At 46.9% G+C, this 18,138-nt stretch overlaps 1 protein-coding gene and 1 long non-coding RNA gene across 2 annotated transcripts in view; one reads left to right on the forward strand and one right to left on the reverse strand.

Annotated features, from left to right (window-relative positions):
• Positions 1-1,743, reverse strand: part of CAPRIN1 (cell cycle associated protein 1) — a 37,179-nt gene extending 35,436 nt beyond the window's left edge. Inside the window, exons 1-2 of the mRNA XM_058663190.1 lie at positions 1,557-1,743; positions 731-940 (exon numbers count right to left, since the gene is read on the reverse strand). Of these exons, the coding sequence (XP_058519173.1) occupies positions 731-940 (210 nt within the window). The 5' untranslated portion in view covers positions 1,557-1,743. The remainder of the gene's footprint in view (positions 1-730; positions 941-1,556) is intronic.
• Positions 1,744-2,999: 1,256 nt separating this feature from the next.
• LOC131480175 (uncharacterized) lies at positions 3,000-17,470 on the forward strand. Its single transcript, XR_009245294.1, has 2 exons — positions 3,000-3,564; positions 17,206-17,470. It is a non-coding gene; the product is annotated as an uncharacterized LOC131480175 (long non-coding RNA).
• Positions 17,471-18,138: the final 668 nt, after the last annotated feature.

Below are 18,138 nucleotides of genomic sequence, written 5' to 3' on the forward strand. Positions count from 1 at the left end.
CCGTTCACAGATCCCCCGGGGCAGGGAGGAGGAAAAAAACGGGTCTCCGCAGAAAAAGTCACCTCACAGTGAGGCTAAGCGTGAGGCCCGGGGACGGGGGGCACAGCCGGACAATTGAAACAAAGAGGGAAACGCAGGGAGGCCGTGGGCTGGGACCCGGGGGTCCCAAAGACGCTGCTCGGCCCAGGAGGGACAGGCCTCGCACACTCGGACCCCGCGGCCTCCCCACCTGCACGAGGCAGGCGGCAGGCCCTGCGCCCCCAGCCCAGCCCCGGGACCCTGCGCCCCCAGCCCAGCCCCGGGACCCTGCGCCCCCAGTCCAGCCCCGGGACCCTGCGCCCCCAGTCCCTGCGCCCCCAGCCTCGGGTCCTGCGCCCCCAGCCCAGCCCCGGGGCCCTGCGCCCCCAGTCCAGCCCCGGGACCCTGCGCCCCCAGCCCAGCCCCGGGACCCTGCGCCCCCAGCCTCGGGTCCTGCGCCCCCAGCCCAGCCCCGGGACCCTGCGTCCCCAGTCCAGCCTCGGGCCCTGCGCCAGGCACCGCCCGGGCCGCGGGGGGCTGACGGCCGAAGGCGCCCTACCCCGCGCTGCCCCCACCCGCACCCAGGGCAGCGCCGCGGCCGGCCGGGTGGCCAGCGCCTCCTCCCCGGGAGCCCCGCCGGCCGCGGGGACGGGGCCAGGGGCGCACAGCCCGGCCGCGGCGCGCCCGCCCGCTCCCTCCGGGGGCCTGGCACCTTTTTCTTCTCCAGGTTCCGAAGTTTCTTGTCGATCACCCCGAGAATCTGCTTCATGGCCTCGGTCTGGACGGCGCCGGTGCCGGTGGCAGGGTGCTGAGCAGCCGGCGCCGTGGCCGCGGCCCCCGCCTCACTCCCGGAGGAACCCGACGGCGGCGGCGGTCCCGACGACTTGCTGCCGCTTCCGCTGTGGCTGGTAGCCGAGGGCATCTTCCAGAGACCGCACGGCGAGGCGTGGAAGGCGGGGGAAGCAGAGAGAGAGAGAGACAGAGAAAAAGAAGAAAAAGCGGGAGAAGGACAACAGCGGCGAGTCAGAAGACGGACGGGGCGAGACGCGGGACAAAACGCGCAGCCGGCGGGAGCCTGCGCGGGCGGGTCGGCGCCGGGGAGGGGGCGGGCGCGAGGGGGCCGCGCAGGCGCGCGCACGGCCGCGCAGGGAGGGAGGGGGCGCGAGGCCGCGCGCAGGGAGAGGGCGCGCGTGCGCGTGCGGCCGGCGGGCCGCCCCTCCCCGCGCCCGCCGCCGCTCGGCCCACCCGCCCCGGGGGCACCGAGGCTCGCGCCGGGGGCGGGGCCTCGCCGCGCCTGCCGCCAACGGCCGGGGCAACGGTCCGCGCCGGGCGGGGCGCGCTCGGAGAACGGGAGTGGAGTGGAGTGGGGTGGGGTGGGGGCGGGAAGGAAAGAGAGGTCAGGGCGCGGGAGGGTGGAGAAGGGCACTGGAAATGGCGGGGGGGTGGGGAGGACTGGCGCGATCCGGAGGTAAAAGGACACTCGGCGCAGCGGCCCTCTTTTCCCCTTCGGCGCCTCCTCGGTCCGGGCTGGCGCTCACCGTGCGCGCGTGGAGGCCGCTGGAGATCTCGAGTGGGCCGCTAAGGGGGGCAAAGGGGTGGCGGTGTGTTCCGGGCAATGTCGCGCGTCCCGTGGGCGCAAGGCCGCTGTGCCCTGTGCCCGCCGCACCGACAGCCGCTCCTAGTGAGGCGAGAGCCGGCAGCGGGAGGGACTTAGCCGGCCCTCTAGGGCGCGGGGGGCGGGCGACGTGCGAGCGGGGCTGCCCGGCGCGAACGCCTGCCCGGCAGGGCCAGCCGGCCCGCATTGCCTCCGGGCCCAAGCCCCTGCGCGGGCAGGGGCGACACCTGCTGTCGTCACGACGACCCTAGGAGGCCGTTGGCAGCGCTGCTTTTGAATTTTGGAGCGAAATGGGAGCCAGGGTCCTTCAGGCGAAGTCGCTCGGCGTCCAAACGGGGACAATAGGTGTCAAGCAGCTGGCTAGGGAGCTGGCGACTGCCCTAGGAAGAGCCCTTATTTGGTGGGGGTGGGGGGTTGGGAGGGCAAAGGTTTCTGCAAGTAAGGGGTGCGTGGGGTGGGTGGTGCAATTCAGGCTTCTAGAAGTCCTCCTCAGCGCAGAGCAAGCAAACTCCCAGCCCTCGAGAGATTTTGTTTTTGTTTTGTTCTTCAAAAAAGACCACTCAACGCTTCTCTGCAATGATCCGGTAACCTAGGAGTTCCCTGTGGAACGGCCCGGGAGTGGGCTTGACCCATGACGTTTTGAGTCTGAAGACTCCTTGCTCACCTTCTACATGATTTTGAGCCACGATGGGGTGAAATGTACCCAGTAGGCATGAATAGTGGGAATTATTCGGCTTCCCTCCTCTTTTTTTTTTTTTTCTTAGATTTACTTAAAACTTTTTTAAAATTTAAATGAAATTTTAGAAATTTCTCCCTCAGCTTTGAGGTAGGATGGATAGGTGTGGACAGTGAGCAAAGGAAAATAAGAAAACTGAGTTCTAAAGAATTCAGCAACCTGGGGTTGTAGGACAGCTCTAAATAACTCACATATAATTTACATTCCATGAGAAGAGGATGTAGAAAAGTAATTGTAAGAGACCCCATGGTCCCCTGAGAAATACAGGACTCTTCACTGGCTGGCAACAGTGCCTCCTGAGAGGGCCTCCGGCCCAGGCTGCTCCCCTTGGCTGCAGCGTGTTATCCCTGCAAATATTCATGGAGCACCTTTCTGCATGCTTGAAACTATAAAGTCCTCAACATAGTAAGCATAGATACCTGAATGGAACCAGATTCTAAGTAGGGGAAACAAGTACATACATGTTAAATACACTAGTGGTGGAGAAAGAAAACAAGTTTAAAAAAAAGGAGGCGGAGTAAAAGCCTGCTGGAGTGATATCTGAGCCAAGACTGAAGGAGGTGAGGAAGAATTCTTCAGGTGGGCCAGGCTGTGAGATCGGGTGTGGTGGGTTCAACTGCTAAAGGGAGACAGTCTTAGGATCTGACAGGCCTCTAGAGACTTAGGCAAGCTGTGAGTGGAATGGGGAGGCATAACTTCAGAGGGGCATCTTGGTCAAACAGCGTTTGCCATCACCCCTGCTGCTGTTTGAAGAATTTACAGTATGCGTGTTTCGGAGGAGAAGGTGAGGGTGGAGCAAGAACAGAAGCTAGGAGGCCAGTTAGGAATGTATTGAAATAGCCCACATGAGATAGGCAGGGCAGGGTGTAATAGTGTAGGTGGTGATGGGGGGTTACATTCCTTACACCTTGTCATGGTAGAATCTACTGGATTTGCTCACCAGCTTGTATGTTAGGTGGGAGGGAAATTGAAGTTGGCCTGAGGTTACTCAAGATGTAAGCACCTAAACTATTTTTGGCACTTTGATGAACAACTATAGACCTAGAGGCTAGAATGTTAAGATTATAATCCTTGGCTCCTTGCAACTCTTGCTTTCAGCCCAACCCAGACCTGCTGACATAACCTGCTTTTTAACAAGATCTGCAGGTTGGTGTAGACATCGGAGCTCGTCACCGCTTTCTTGCTCAGAAGTGATGTCTAAGATGAGTGCCTTTCGGTAAGTGCAGCCTACCCAGAGCTGTAGATGCAACCCTCTGAAATGGAGACCATGTCTTTCAACAGCCCTCCTAGGTAATCCTGACACGCGTTAACGCCTGGGAACCAGAGACTTAGAGACCTCCCGTGGTGCAGGTGTGAATGGAAGAGGACTTGTAATAAACTGTGCCGAGGAAAGACCACTTTGCCTTTCTTTGGCGTAATACCAAGAAGCAGCAATTCAAAATACTCATGGTCAATTACATTAAGGTTTTTATTTTTGTGCAAGGAAACGGGATTCTGAAGAGGGAGCACAGCTAGATGAATCAACAGAGCTAACGAGCATTCTCACTTGAGAGCCCATCTCCTAGGCCAGTGTGTCAAGATAGGCTAGGCAGTGATGCAGCAACAATCCTGAGTGCTCTGGGATGTGAATCAGGCACCTGCGAACAGGCATCCAGCGGCAAGTGGTGCCTCTTGTCTGTTTTTGTAAATAGCCTGTGACAGCCACATCGTGCCTGTCCATGTTTTATCTACAATCAGCAGAGCAGAGCAGAGTGATTTTGACACAATAGCATGTGCAAAACCTAAAATACTATTTGCAGCCTGGTTTTAAACAACAAATGGCACACCTTCATCAGAGTTCAGCAGTCTCTGTGGCAGTTACAGTGGACTCGGGCTGATGGAGAAGCCAAACCTCCAGTGTTGCTGCTCACTGGACCATAGGGGAAAGAGGACGGGGGCATCTCGAGTCACCGGCTAAAAGCTCCTACAGCAGGACTCGACCTCATCCAACCATAATGGGGTCAGAGATCGCTTTCTGCAGAACTGGTAAGAAACAGAGTGAACCAGAAATTAGTGAATAGACAGTTTGTGCTGTGACTTCCCACACCATGCCAATCCCATTTCCTTGGTAGTCTCACATCCTTGCAATTCAGTTTTTCAGGTCCAGGAAGACCAATAGATTTAAGGCTTAGCTCATTGCCATAGTCTCAGTGAACAAAATTTATCTTTGTCGTCCTCATCAGAAATAGGGTCTGAGGCTGTATTTATGTGAATTCTTAATGCTTTGCCGCCATTTTTAAATTTTGTCTTCTAATTCAGCATTATATTATAGCTTGAGGTTGTTGTGTCACTAAGCAAATAAGAAAAGTAAAGGGTTTTCTGAACAACCCAATAGAGAACAAACCAATGCATCCAAAAGTAGGGGATACATCTCCAAAAACTATGCTATTATAATTATGTCCAATATTGACATGTTTTAGTAACACAGGTCTCCCAAACTGATATTTCTTAATTCAATTGAGGACAACACTCTAAAATCTCCATAAGGTGGACTGATTGAGCTATTGATCCTGATAATTTTGGCAACATACTCCAGTTGTTTCAATTGAAAACATGCAGTATGCTATTGCCATGTTTATTTGTAGCAAAAGAGGTACCTGGACCAGAATTAGGTAAACTTAACATAAACCTGACTGAAGTGTGAATTACCTGACTTACCCTGCTAATGCTGTTGAGGTCTTATTTATTTATTTAGTCATTTTACTACATATCAGAAGACATTTCTAATGTAATATTCCAATACTGTCTTTTATACTGTAATTGTTTGTCAGGGTGTCCATGAGCTTCCTCCAGGCTCTGAGCTTTCCAAGGGAAGAAAAGTGTTTATCTCTATTTTCACACCTGGTACAAATATTTTGTCAGTAAATCTTGCCTACTGTATTAATGCATCGGTACAAGACTGGTGTTTATCATAATTGTTCTATAATAGTTCTTGTTTTGTTGTAGTCCTAAATTTTTAAAATTTATAGTAGAGGCAGAGAACTCGCTCATTGGCTGGTTCAGTCCCCAAATACTTGGAACAGCAAGGGCAAATGCCAGGCTAAAGCCAGGAACTGGGAGCCAGGAATTCAACCGAAGTCTACTACATGGGTGGCAGGGAACCAATTGTATTTTCCATGGAGGTGGGATGGAGAAAGATTTATTTATTTGAAAGGCAGAGTGAAAGATCTTTCATTGGCTCCTTGACTTCCCAAATGACCACAACAACCAGTGCTAGGCCAGGCCAAAGCCAACACAGTACCAGCCCCAGAACCCAACCACTTGAACCCATCACGTGTTGCCACCTGGAGTGCACCTTAGCAGGGAGCTGAAATGAGGAGCTGAACTGGGACTTAAACCATGATGTAGGGTGAAGGGATCCAGAGAGGTGTCGTAACTAACTGCTAGGTCAAACAGCAACCCTTTGGCCCACGTTCTGTCCGTCCTTCACTATAACACCATGTTCCTAGCTTCATATTTTTAAAGGTGCAGCATGTTTAAAATTTTTTTTTCAGATGTCAACAAATACTGGTATTTCTTACTGAATGCTCTTAGAAGTTATGCACAGTATTCAACATAAAAGTATTAAAATCTTGCCTGGCACAATAGCCTAGCAGCTAAAAGTCCTCATCTTGGTTTGGTCCCCAACATAGGAACACCAGTTCTAATCCCTGTGGCCCCATTTCACATCAAGCTCCCTGCTTGTAGCCTGGAAAAGCAGTCAAGGACAGCCAAAGCCTTGGGACCCTGCACCCGCACAGGAGACCTGGAAGAGGCTTCTGACTCCTGGCTTCAGACTGGCTTAGCTCCAGCTATTGCAGCCGCTTAGGGAGTGAATCATTGGATGGAAGATATTCCTCTCTCTCTCTCCTCTCTATATATCTGACTTTCCAATAAAAATAAAAATTAAAAAGTATTAAAATCTTCCACAAAGCCATGTATGTTTTTCTTGTTTTTGTTTGTTTGTTTTTGTTTTTTGTTTTAAAGTCTGGGTTACAATAGTCAGTTCAGGGTTAGGGCAAACCCCAGGAGCCAGGATTTTCATCATGGTTCTCCCATGTGGGTCACTGAGGCCCAAGCACTTATACTATCTTCCACTGCTTTTCATAGGCCATTAGCAGGGAGCTGGATCAGAAGTGGAGTAACCTGGACGCGAACCGGTGCTCATATGAGATGCGAGCACTATAGGTGCTGGCTTTACCTATTACACAACAGATACCCCATGCATTTGGTCTTCATGTTTCTTTTTCATGGGTTATCAACCCATGGTGATTTTGCCATATTTACAGGTATTTTTAATTGTTACAACTGGAGGGTCAGTGTTAATTCCATCTGGTAGACAATGGCCAAGAAAGCTGCTAGACATACTGTACTACACACAGTAACACAGAATTTTTTTTAAGATTTATTTTTATTGGACAGACAGGTCCTTTTGGACTCGGGATAGGAGCTTGCTCTGGTCCTTTTCTAGTTCTAGCCTTGGTTCCCAGGCATCTCTTACACTGACCAGCAGAGTTGCTTGTAAGCCCCCAAATTAGTTCAGATATACAGAGATTAATAAAGGTCAGCTAGTTGCTAATCACACAGCTTGTATCTTACTGATCAGGCTTCCCATCTGGCTTTTCAGGTAGAGTACACATATATATAGAAAGTCTGGAACAGCCAGGGAAAAGGCCAATTAGCCTATAATCGCTCAGCCTGTATTTACTGGTCAGGCTCCCTATTTGCTTCTGCTGGACTTTACTTTGTAGGATGTAGAGTTAAATTCTTCCTCAATCACTGGGTTGCTGGGGATTTCTCTGCTCACCTGCCTAAAACTTTTCTGTTCTTCAATTGTTGAAATGCAAAGTTCTGTAAAACCATGCTTAATCACCATATACTGCAAAGTTTAAATTATGGCTTAATTTTCTTCCCCTAAAAAACTTTATCGATTTATGACTGCTAATGCTAAACAAGATGCAACAGTATAGAAACTTTGATGTTAAGTTTGTACTTAGCTGTTACATATATGATGGATGTTAAAAAAAAAGTGAACATTTGTAAAAAAAAAAAAAAAAGATTTATTTTTATTGGACAGCCAGGTCAGATTTATGAAGAGGAGAGACAGATTTTGTATCTGCTGGTTCACTCCCCGAATAGCTGCAACAACCAGAGTTGAGCTGAGCTTAAGCCAGAAACTTGGAGCTTCTTCTAGGTACCCCACATGAGTACAGGGACCCAAGGCTTTGGACCATCCTCCACTGTCCTCACAGGCAACAAGCAGGGAGCTGGATAGGAAGTGGAACAACCGGAACATAAACCAGTGTCCATATGGGATGCTGGCAGTTATAAGGCGAGGATTTAGCCATTGAGCCATCATGCTAGGCTTGCAACACAGATGTGAAAAATGTCAGGTTCAAACCTTTGTAAGAGTAAATGTTAGCCCCTAGAACATAAAGCACAACAACAAAACACTCATGAAGACATACAAATCATAAGGTAGATGATAAAAGGATTTGTTAGTTGTGATTTATAAGAAGTTAGCACAGAACATTATGTACTTTCGGATAATCAAAATAGTTTTATAACTCTAACAAGCCATATATTAACAATTGGAGAACAGAAGAGTCTTAGGCAAGTGAGCAGAGAAATCCCAACTTCTGTAGTCTTAATCTGAACTAATTTGGGGTTACTGAGAGGCCCTTTTGGTCACTGTAAGACAAGAAAGGGAGCCAAAGCTGGAACTAAGGACAGAGAAAGCTGCTGTCATGTGTCCAGCACTCTACGTACCACCTGGGGCTCCTGGTGTTGCACCAGACCCTGTGACAAGGGTCCTAGGCTGTTTCAGTCCCACGTGGGAGACCCAACAGGAAGTGACTGACTCTGGAGTTCTCAGTCTTCGAGGGCAAATTTCCAGTGATCTCCTTGGTAGTTGGGACGTGCTCCTGGGTTTCCTTTCTGACAATCCTTGATGTAGTTTCCATTGCTTCTGCAGAAAAGGCACTTGGGAGGCCCCCACGGATCTCACTGGGACCAGGGAAACAGACCAGCTCTTATCCTGCTGCTCTGCAATGGGATCCCCTCCTGCTCTGTGCCTGTGACTACCTTTAAGAGGTTATCAGGGTGCTCTCAGATCCCTCTGCAAGTCTCTGTAGTTTTTAGATTATATTTAAAGTCTTCCTCAAACATACTAAGGTGGAGGATTTCTCTGCATCCCTGACCTGTCGTGAAATTAGAAAAAAAAATCAGTTTAACAATCCTCATTTATGAGTATTCTTATATGCAATTCAATCAAGTTTTCCTGTTCTTTGAGGCAGTTCCACTGAGGATTCCATTTCCTCCAGGGGCAGGGTTGTATTCAAGAGAGCTGCTGTACTTCTAAGGCTGGATGAGCCGTAGGAGAAACCTACAGTTTTTTGGAAGATCCATGCATTTCTACTAAATAAATACTTCTTATAAATAGAATAAAATTCAAGCCTTATAAACTGTACCATACTCTATTAACAATTTACCCTTTGTATGCTAACCATTTACTGTCTTTTATTTTTTAACAAGAACTTATCTTTTTTTTTTTTTTAACAAGAACTTATCTGGGATGAACAACACAATTTTGTTTTTTTCTTATTTGAAAGTCATATTTACAGAGAGAAGGAGAAACAAAGAAAGATCCTCCTTCCACTGATTTACTCCCCAAGTGGCTGCAGAGTGGCTGCAGCTGAGCCTATCTGAAGCCAGGAGCCCAGAAGCTTCTTCTGGGTCTCCCACACGGGTGCAGGGTCCCAAGGCTTTAGGCCATCCTGAACTGCTTTCCCAGGCCACAGGCAGGGGTCTGGAAGAGAAGTGGAGCAGCTGGGATATGAACCAGTGCCTCTCTGGGATCCCGGGACGTGCAAGGCAAGGACTTTAGCCACTAGGCTATTGTGCCAGGCCCACAACTTACTGTCTTGAGAAGCTAAAAGCTTGATTTAAAGATCTTTTAGGGCTTGGCGGCGTGGCCTAGTGGCTAAGGTCTTCGCCTTGATCCCATATGGCCGCTGGTTCTAATCCCAGCAGCTCCACTTCCTCTCTCTCTCTCCTCCTCTCAGTATATCTGACTTTGTAATGAAAATAAAATAAATCAAAAAAAAATTATGTATTAAAAAAAAAGATCTTTTAAGCACTGAACCAACAAAATTAAAGACATGAAAAATGTTACAGAAAGATATAGATCCTGTGTATATTGTACAGTTTTCCAATGTACATAGAATTTCCAAAAGGAGGGGTATTAAGTCCTAAGCTGCAATTTTCATTCTACAAGCAAATTCTCTCAAATTGGGCAAGTACCACCAACTTCCAAGATCACCTGGGTTACTTGTTAAAGTCAAGATTCCTCAGCTCCACTGCAGACTCTACATCCTAGACTCTAAGACCCAGGAGAATATACATTTTTCTTTAAGATTCATTTATTTTTATTGAAAAGTCAGATTTACAGAGAGGAAAGAAGGAAAGATCATCCATCCACTGGTTTTACTCCCAGAGTGGCCACAACAGTCAGAGCTGTACCCACATGGAAAACCTGGAAGGGCTCCTGGCTCCTAGCTTCAGAATGACTCATTCCGGTCGTTGCAACCATTTAAGGAGTAAACCAGCCGATGGAAGATCTTTCTATGTCTCCTCTCTGTAAATCTGCCTTTCCAAGAAAAATAAATAAATCTAAAAAAAAAAAAAAAATTGGGCCCGGCGCCATAGCCTAGCAGCTAAAGTCCTCACCTTGCATGTACTGGGATCCCATATAGGTACCGATTCTGATCCGGGTGGCCCTGCTTCCCATCAAGCTCCCTGCTTGTAACCTGGGAAAGCAGTGGAGGACAGCCCAAAGCCTTGGGACCCTATACCTGCTTGGGAGGCTTGGAAGAGGCTCTTGGCTCCTGGCATCAGATCAGCTCAGCTCCAGCTGTTGTAGCTGCTTGGGGAGTGAGTCAACAGACGGCAGAAGATCTTCTCTGTCTCTCCTCCTCTCTGTATATCTGACTTTCAAATAAAAATAAGTAAATCTTACAAAGAGAGAGAGAATCAAACTTCCTGTGGCCTAGGTTGTATTACAGTGAATTAAGCCACTATCTGCAATGCCAGCATCCCCACATGAGGACTGGGTGGAGTATGGGTTGCTCCACCTCCAGACTAGCTCCCTGCTAATGTGCCTGGAAAAGCAGTGAAGAATGGCCCAAGTCCTTAGGCTCTGTACTCATGTGGGAGACTGAATGAAGTTCTAGACTCCTGGAACTTAGACCCAGGCCAATCCCAGCTGTTATGGCTACTTGGGCAATGAGCTAGCGCAGAGGGAATATCTTTCTGTCTCTCCCTCTCTGTCACATCTTTAGAAACAAACAAAAACATCAGACTTAGCTTTGCACATTCAAGTTTGTGAATCTTCGTTTCACAGAAGTAGAAGGCACTTGCTACTCATTTTCTCACACCACAAAAAAAAAAAGTCGGGGGTGTGGGAAGGGGAAATGTTAAAGCCCAGAATCTCTTCGAGGCATCCTCTTAGCTTCCGTCCCAGGGTGCTTGGAGAATGTTAGAAGTAGGTCACATTGATAATTGCCAAACAGATGAAAACGAACGGAAAACTGGAATTGCTGAGTCAGGAAGACAAACAGATTCTGAGTGAGGAGTGGATATGTTGAGGGAAATCTGCCAGCACAGCAGTGACTGGAAGGTTAGGAGGGGGAAGGGTGAGTCAGCAGGTCTGCAGTGCCCGCCCACTAACGTGTATTACATTTGAAAAGCCAGTGGCTGGGGAAAAGGGGAAGACAGCAGTGACAGCTGCAGAATCACCTGGAGGACTTAGCAAAGCACTGCTGCCTGGCTTGCCCCTGGAAGAGAACTCCGTAGAACTGGGGCAGGCCCATCATTTGCTCTGTGTCAGAGAAAGCACCGAGCATGTAAAACTGTTGGACCAAGGAAAAAACTAAGAGGAAGAAGGAAATGTAAAAGACCAACAAAGGTGACAGCAATATATTCCAATACCCCTTCTTGCTGTTCCTTATTTTACACCTTCCTCTGAAAAAGGAAAGGTGGAAAAAACCTCTCTCCCTTCCAAACACATAAGTACATGTTAACAAAGGGGTGTCATTTGCAATGCCCACATTACATATATGAATGACTGCTGGTTCTGCTTCTGAGTCCAGCTTCCTGCGCGTGTGCACCTTGGGAAGCAGCAGGGGGTGAGTCCCTGCCTCCCATGTGGAGACCTGGTCTGAGCTCCCGGCTCCTGCCTTCCACATCAAAGACTTGGCCACTGTGGGCACTTAGAGGGTAAATGAGTAATTCTTTCTCTCTGCCTGTTTCTGTATTTTTTTTTTTTAAGATATATTTCATTTTGGGCCCGGTGCAGTGGCTTAGCGACTAAACTCCTTGCCTTGAACATGTATTTTATCTTTTATTTTATCTAATTGGAAAGTCAGATATACAGAGAGGAGGTGAGACAGAGACGAAGATCTTCCATTTGATGATTCACTCCCCAAGAGGCTACAGTAGCTGAACTAAGCCAATCTGATGCCAGGAGCCAAGAGCCTCTTCCAAGTCTCCCACACGGGTGCAGGGTCCCAAGGCTTTGGCCGTCCTTGACTGCTTTCCCAGGTTACAAGCAGGGAGCTGGATGGGAAGTGGAACAGCTGGGATTAGAACTGGCGCCCATATGGGATCCTAGCACATGCAAGGTGAGAACTTTAGCTGCTAGGCTATGGCACTGGGCCCTGGTTCTGTAATTTTTAAGTTAAACAGTTTCCATATGACCCAGCAACCAGACTAATTATATATTTAAAGAAGTAAAACCATGCAAAAAGCTTGCATATGAATGTTCACATCAGAACTATTTGTGGGCTCCGCAGCGTGGCCTAGTGGCTAAGGTCCTCGTCTTGATCCCATGTGGCCGCTGGTTCTAATCCCTGCAGCTCCACTTCCTCTCTATCTCTCCTCCTCTCAGTATATCTGACTTTGTAATAAAAAAATAAAATAAATCTTTAAAAAAAAAAGAATTATTCGTAATAACCAAGTGACTGTCATTTGATGAATAAACAGTGGCATATCAATACAATGGAATATTAGCCATCCATAGAAAGGGATGAAAGACATGTACAACATGGATGATTCCTGGAAATATTATGCTGCGTGAAACAAGCCACAAGCCAGGCATGAAAGACGCCATTGTCTGGGGTTCCAGCTATATGAAATGTCCAGAATAGACAAACCCATAGAGACAGAAAGATCAGTGATAGCTAGTGCCCGTGGGAAAGGATTAATGAGAACTGACTTGTAATGAGGGATTCCATCCAGGTCTCCCGCAAGGGTAACAGGGCCCCGAGTACTTTCCCAGGCTGCATCAGAAGCAGAGCAGTCGTGAGTCACTCCAACTGCTGCCAGGTGCTGCAAGTAGCAGTCTAACCTCATTGCACTACAACACCTCCCTCTCCACTTCCAGTGATATCGTCACTGCTGTGGCCAAATGCCTATGGTGGCCCCGCTATGTTAGAGCAGTACTTCACAGGATCTCCTAAGACCGAATATCCACACGTGACATAGCCAACAGATCCCTCTCTAGGATATGTACCTTATAGAAACAGGTGGCTAGGGTCATTGAAAATTGTGAACAAAAATACTAAAAAATTGCTCTTAATAACCAAAAAGCAAAGCAACTCAATGTCTATCAAGGGTAGAAAAGGATATACAGACAATGTGTTCACTTAACAGAATTCTGTACCCAGATAATGGCAAAGTTATTAGCTGTACTGCTATCAGCAACAATCAACAAAACTAAGCACACAAGAGTACAGAATAATGAAAAGTGGGGAAACTCATCTGTGGCAAAAGAGATGAGAACGGTAGTGACCTTTGGAGTTGGTAACTGCGGGAGTAAAGTGCGAGAGAGCCTGTTATGGTTCCAGCAATATTGTGTCTGTTGTGCAGAGCGGTAGGTACCCCACTGTGTTTACTTCGTGAAACCCACTGGCCTTTGTGCTTCCAGTCTGCGTACTTCAATAGAAGTATATGCTTAAAGTATTTCTGTCTTTTATAGGCAAAACCAGAAGCCTGTATCAGGAGCAGAAGAAGCACACACATGGGAGTGCTTAACTCTTAATGTGAGGGAGTCAGGAAACGCTGTATGACTCTCAAATAAATCTGAGAAAAAGAGGGTGGATCCGGTACAATAGCTTGGTGGCAAAATCCTTACCTTGCAACAGCCAGGATCCCATACATGCGCTAGTTCTTCTATTAGCTCCTCTACTTCCCATGTAGCTCTCTGCTTGTGATCTGGGAGAGCAGTTGAGGATGGCCCAAAGCCTTGGGACCCTGTACCTGTGTGGTACACCCAGAAGAGGCTTCTGGCTCCTATCAGCTCAGTTCGAACTGTTACAACCACTTGAGGTAAGAGCCTGCGGACAGAAGATCTATGTCTTTCTGTCTGTCTGTAAATCTGCCTTTCCAATAAAAATAAATTAATCTTAAAAACACAAAAAGTAAAGAAAAAAGCAATAACACAAAAAGTACAGGATAAGAGGGCATTTTGGGGTTAAGCCAATACCAGCATGCCATTTGGGCATGTGCTCTAATTCTGGCTCTTTCACTTCCAATACAGCTCCTGTTGGTGTGCCTGTGACAGAGCAAAGGATGTCCCAAGTATGTGGGTCCTTGCCACCCCCACATGAGAGATGTGAATAGAGTTCCTGGCTCCTGGCTTCAACCTGGTCTAGCCCCAGCCACCTGGGGAGTGAAACAGCAGTAGGAAGCTCTCTCTTGTTTCTGCTCCCTTCACTCTCATAACTCTGTCTTCAAATTCATAAATGAATCTTTAAAAATAACTCAAAAGAAAGTACACTCTTTCACATACTAAAAAAAAAAATGTCAGAACCCATTGGAGGTATTTTCATAGATAAAGTCATCAAAGATCATTGGCTGATGAGATGTGAGACTTAAGGAAGAAGGTGGCTTCTGGGATTCTCTTGGTTTTCAGCCTCAGTGAGTGGTCAGACCACCTACTGGAGAAGGAACTAGAGTGTCAGACAAATTTTCATTCAAAATTTGTGCAAGCCTTTGGCAGGGCAGTAAATCATCCTCTACCAGAGTGTCTGAGTTGAGGTCCTGGCTCCACTTCTGACTCCAGCTTCCTGCTAGTGCACACCTTAAGATTTATATGATCTGAAGAGAAGCCAGAATATGTGCTAGTGCACACTGAAAGACAGCCACCATGGCTCACCTGGGTTCCTGCCACCTACATAAGAGGCCCAGATTAAATTTTGGGCTCCTGAATTTAACTTCTGCCTGGCCCAGCCCCAGGTGGACATTGGAGGAGTGAGCCAGTCAGACATCTCTGTCTGTCTGTCTGTCTTGCTTGCCCCAGTCTTTCAAGTAAACAAAAAATAATTTTTACAAGTGAACTGAAGGGAAGATGAAGAAGAAAAGGCCTCCCACCCTTATTGCAGACTTCATGATGGGTTTGGGAGTTCCTGGCCTGGGATACCATCTATATGCAGGCCTTGTATGCTACTGAGCAAACTTGGGAAGAGATAAATCACTTGGCAAGCACTAATTCATAAGCTCATTAAGATTTTGCTTTGGAGAATAAAAAGCAGATTCTAACACCTCCCAGGTCTCCTCATATTTGTGTATGAAATGCAAGGGCTGTGTAAAAGAAGAGATTAAACCTGGGCCTACCATAGCTTTAAGCATCATAGCTGAAATAGAACACTTTCAAAGAGAATTGTCCCCTGTTCTTTAAAAACTCTGTTGAGTACCTTGACCATTAAAATGATTCTTTTCACAGAATTAGAATTAGTCTGGACTAGTTGGTAGAATGGTGCCTAATTACAGCAGATTACCCGGTAGTGGATGAGAAATAACCAAGGACAGAGAAACAGGTAGAATCTGATTCTTATAGATTCTGAAGGCAGGCAGAAAGAATATGAGTATGTTTTTTCGGTTCCATTTATTAAGACAATCTGAACCTTTGGAATCTGAAGTTATCACACAAGGGAGGCAAGTTGAAGGCTCTAAGTCATCTGATTTGAACACTGAGAGGAATGTGACCTCGTTTTGAACGCCAGGAGGGTGAAACAGGATATATTCATCTAATCGGATTTGCGTTTTTAAAAGATTTCTCTGGCTGCTTTACAGAAAATAGATTGGAGGAAGGCAAATACAGGTGCATGAATACAAGACTCCACTATACTCACAGAGGAGATGGTGAATTGAACCAGGGACTGGCAGGGGTCATAGATGGCTTGCAGTGTATTTAATGCACATATCCCACCGTAGTTCAGAGGAGGAATAAACAGAATGTGGTTACTGGTTGAGTTTGAAAGAATGATGTAGAGGGACAAGAGTCGCAGATGACCCTTGGTTTCTGATTTGTGCATCTGGGCGGCAGGTAGAGGTATCTTTACAGAAGAACCAGATTGGGAATTAGGAGACAGAAATCTCAATTTTAGACATGTTAAATTTGTGGAGGTTATAGACATCCAAATAGACTTGCCAAACAGGCATTCAAGTCAAGCCTGGAGTGCAGCAGTAACTTGGTTAAGTATTCAGTGTGGGATTCATTGATTGATAGTTAGCCATTGAAGCCATGCATTGAGAGTGAGAGATCAAAGGAGTGGGAAAAGAATCTATGTTTACAGGTAATGTGGATAGAGAAAGTACAGGGAAACTGGCAGGAGAGTGTAACATCACAAGAATCAAGGAAGAGATTTTAAAGAATTGACTGCATTAAATAATTCTCATCCATCAAGATGGAGACTGGAAAAAAATCTTCAGCTTTTAGCTGCAGTAGATCCTACTGAAAATATATAAACAACTGGAGTGGCACAGACACCAATGAGAACTAACGCTAGCTTGAAACAGGAACACAGTAAAAAAGACCTTTGCGGGCTTGGCAGCGTGGCCTAGTGGCTAAGGTCCTCGCCTTGATCCCATATGGCTGCTGGTTCTAATCCCGGCAGCTCCACTTCCTCTCTGTCTCTCCTCCTCTCAGTTTATCTGACTTTGTAATAAAAAAATAAAATAAATCTTAAAAAAAAAAAAAAGACCTTTGCTAGCCTCGCATTACCTGCTGGTTACTAGATAGCAGGGAGCTATGAAGGAAGGTCTGAGGTAGTGAGAGGAAGGAAGTATATCAGGGGAGGCTTGGGATCACAGCTGGTTTTCAAACTGATAACAAATATTATTTTAATAGTGCAATAGGAAATATAGGTATATTTGTGTGACCAAGTGCTTTCTGTAATGTAACAGCCAGAGACCCTTTGAACACCACTGTGAGCTCTTTCATGGAATGGTAGTAATCAAAGTCAAGCTCAAATAAGTTGTGGAGGTGACTGGAGAACAGGGAGTGAATGTAGACAGTCCTAAGATGACTGGTCTTGCGGTGGACCAGGATGATGGTTGAAAACAGAGATGGAAAAGTTCTTTAATAGGTTTGGCAGAGATTTGAGCCGAAGAGGATGATAGGCACACATAAAGGGCTTGGCTGCATTTATTAGAAGAGATACTTCTTTAATATGAATGAACCAGAAGGAAATGTTTTGTTGGCATGATAGAAATGGAAGGAATTCTTGTAGGATGGATTCTGTCCACCTCTCCTTCCCCATCCCTTCCCCCAGAAGTAAGAGATGATTATTTTCTGAGTGAAAATATATACAAAGGATTGGAAGAGGGGTGAGTGTGGAGGGGCCTGGTGATTTGTGTTACAAGTTCCCATGTGGTGAGGATGCTACTGGCCCAAGGACTATGCTTTCTACTCCTGATGTACTAAAAGATCAGTGACTAACATGTTACAGAGAGTATTAGTCCCATCCACCTGCTGAAGAGTGTCAGGCTCTGGCCTCAGCTTCATTCCCTGTAAGTGGCATCAGCTTGACAAAAGTGGCTTCAGTCCGTTAGCTTGAAGATGTGGGGAGAGTCTAGTCAGAATTCCAATGACACCAGTCTAGTCCCAGGAAGGAGATCACTGGACCTGTCATTCTTTACGATGGAGCATTACTTTCAGGAGCCTGGCACAGACTGCTTACTCCTGGGAACCTTACAGGACATTTATACTGAGTCTAGTGGAATTAAAAACCAGACTAGCTGCATTCCAGCAACCCAGTGAGATTATTGGGGCTAGGGTTAGAAAGTCTCCGGCGTGATATTATCAGGTATGTGACTCCATTGACAAGCATTGGCAGTGCTTGAGGCTACCAAGTATTGCCAGACAAAGACGGGTTGCTACAGGCAACTCTCAGGTCGCAGACTTCATAGACAGGATGAGGTAAATGAAGACACAATTGCGCCCACACTCCTACCTAGTCTTGATGCACTAATACCTTACCAAACTGACTAACAGGGATTCAGTAATTTCCAGGGTTTTTCTTGAAGATATTTAGAAAGCAATTATAGAGATGCAGTTTGGGATATTATTCCCAGAGTAACTTCAGGATTGGCACCATGATGTAGTATGCTAAACCTCTGTGGTGCCAGCATCCCATATTCATGTCAAATCAAGTCCTGGTTGTTCCACTTCACTTCCAACCCAGTTCCCCGTTAATGTGCCTGAGAAAGCAGAGGAGAATGGCCTAAGTGTTTGGAAACCTGCACTCATGTGATGACATGGAAGAAGTTCCTGGGTTTGGACTAGCCCAGCTCCAGTCACTGTAGCCATCTGGGGAGTAAACCAGTAGATCTCGCTCTCTGTAGTTCTCCTTTCAAGTAAAAAATAAGTCTTTTCACAAAAAGAAGAATGATCTCATTGAACTTTGCTTGG

This window comes from Ochotona princeps, chromosome 4, assembly GCF_030435755.1.
Source record: "Ochotona princeps isolate mOchPri1 chromosome 4, mOchPri1.hap1, whole genome shotgun sequence".
NCBI lineage: Eukaryota > Metazoa > Chordata > Mammalia > Lagomorpha > Ochotonidae > Ochotona > Ochotona princeps.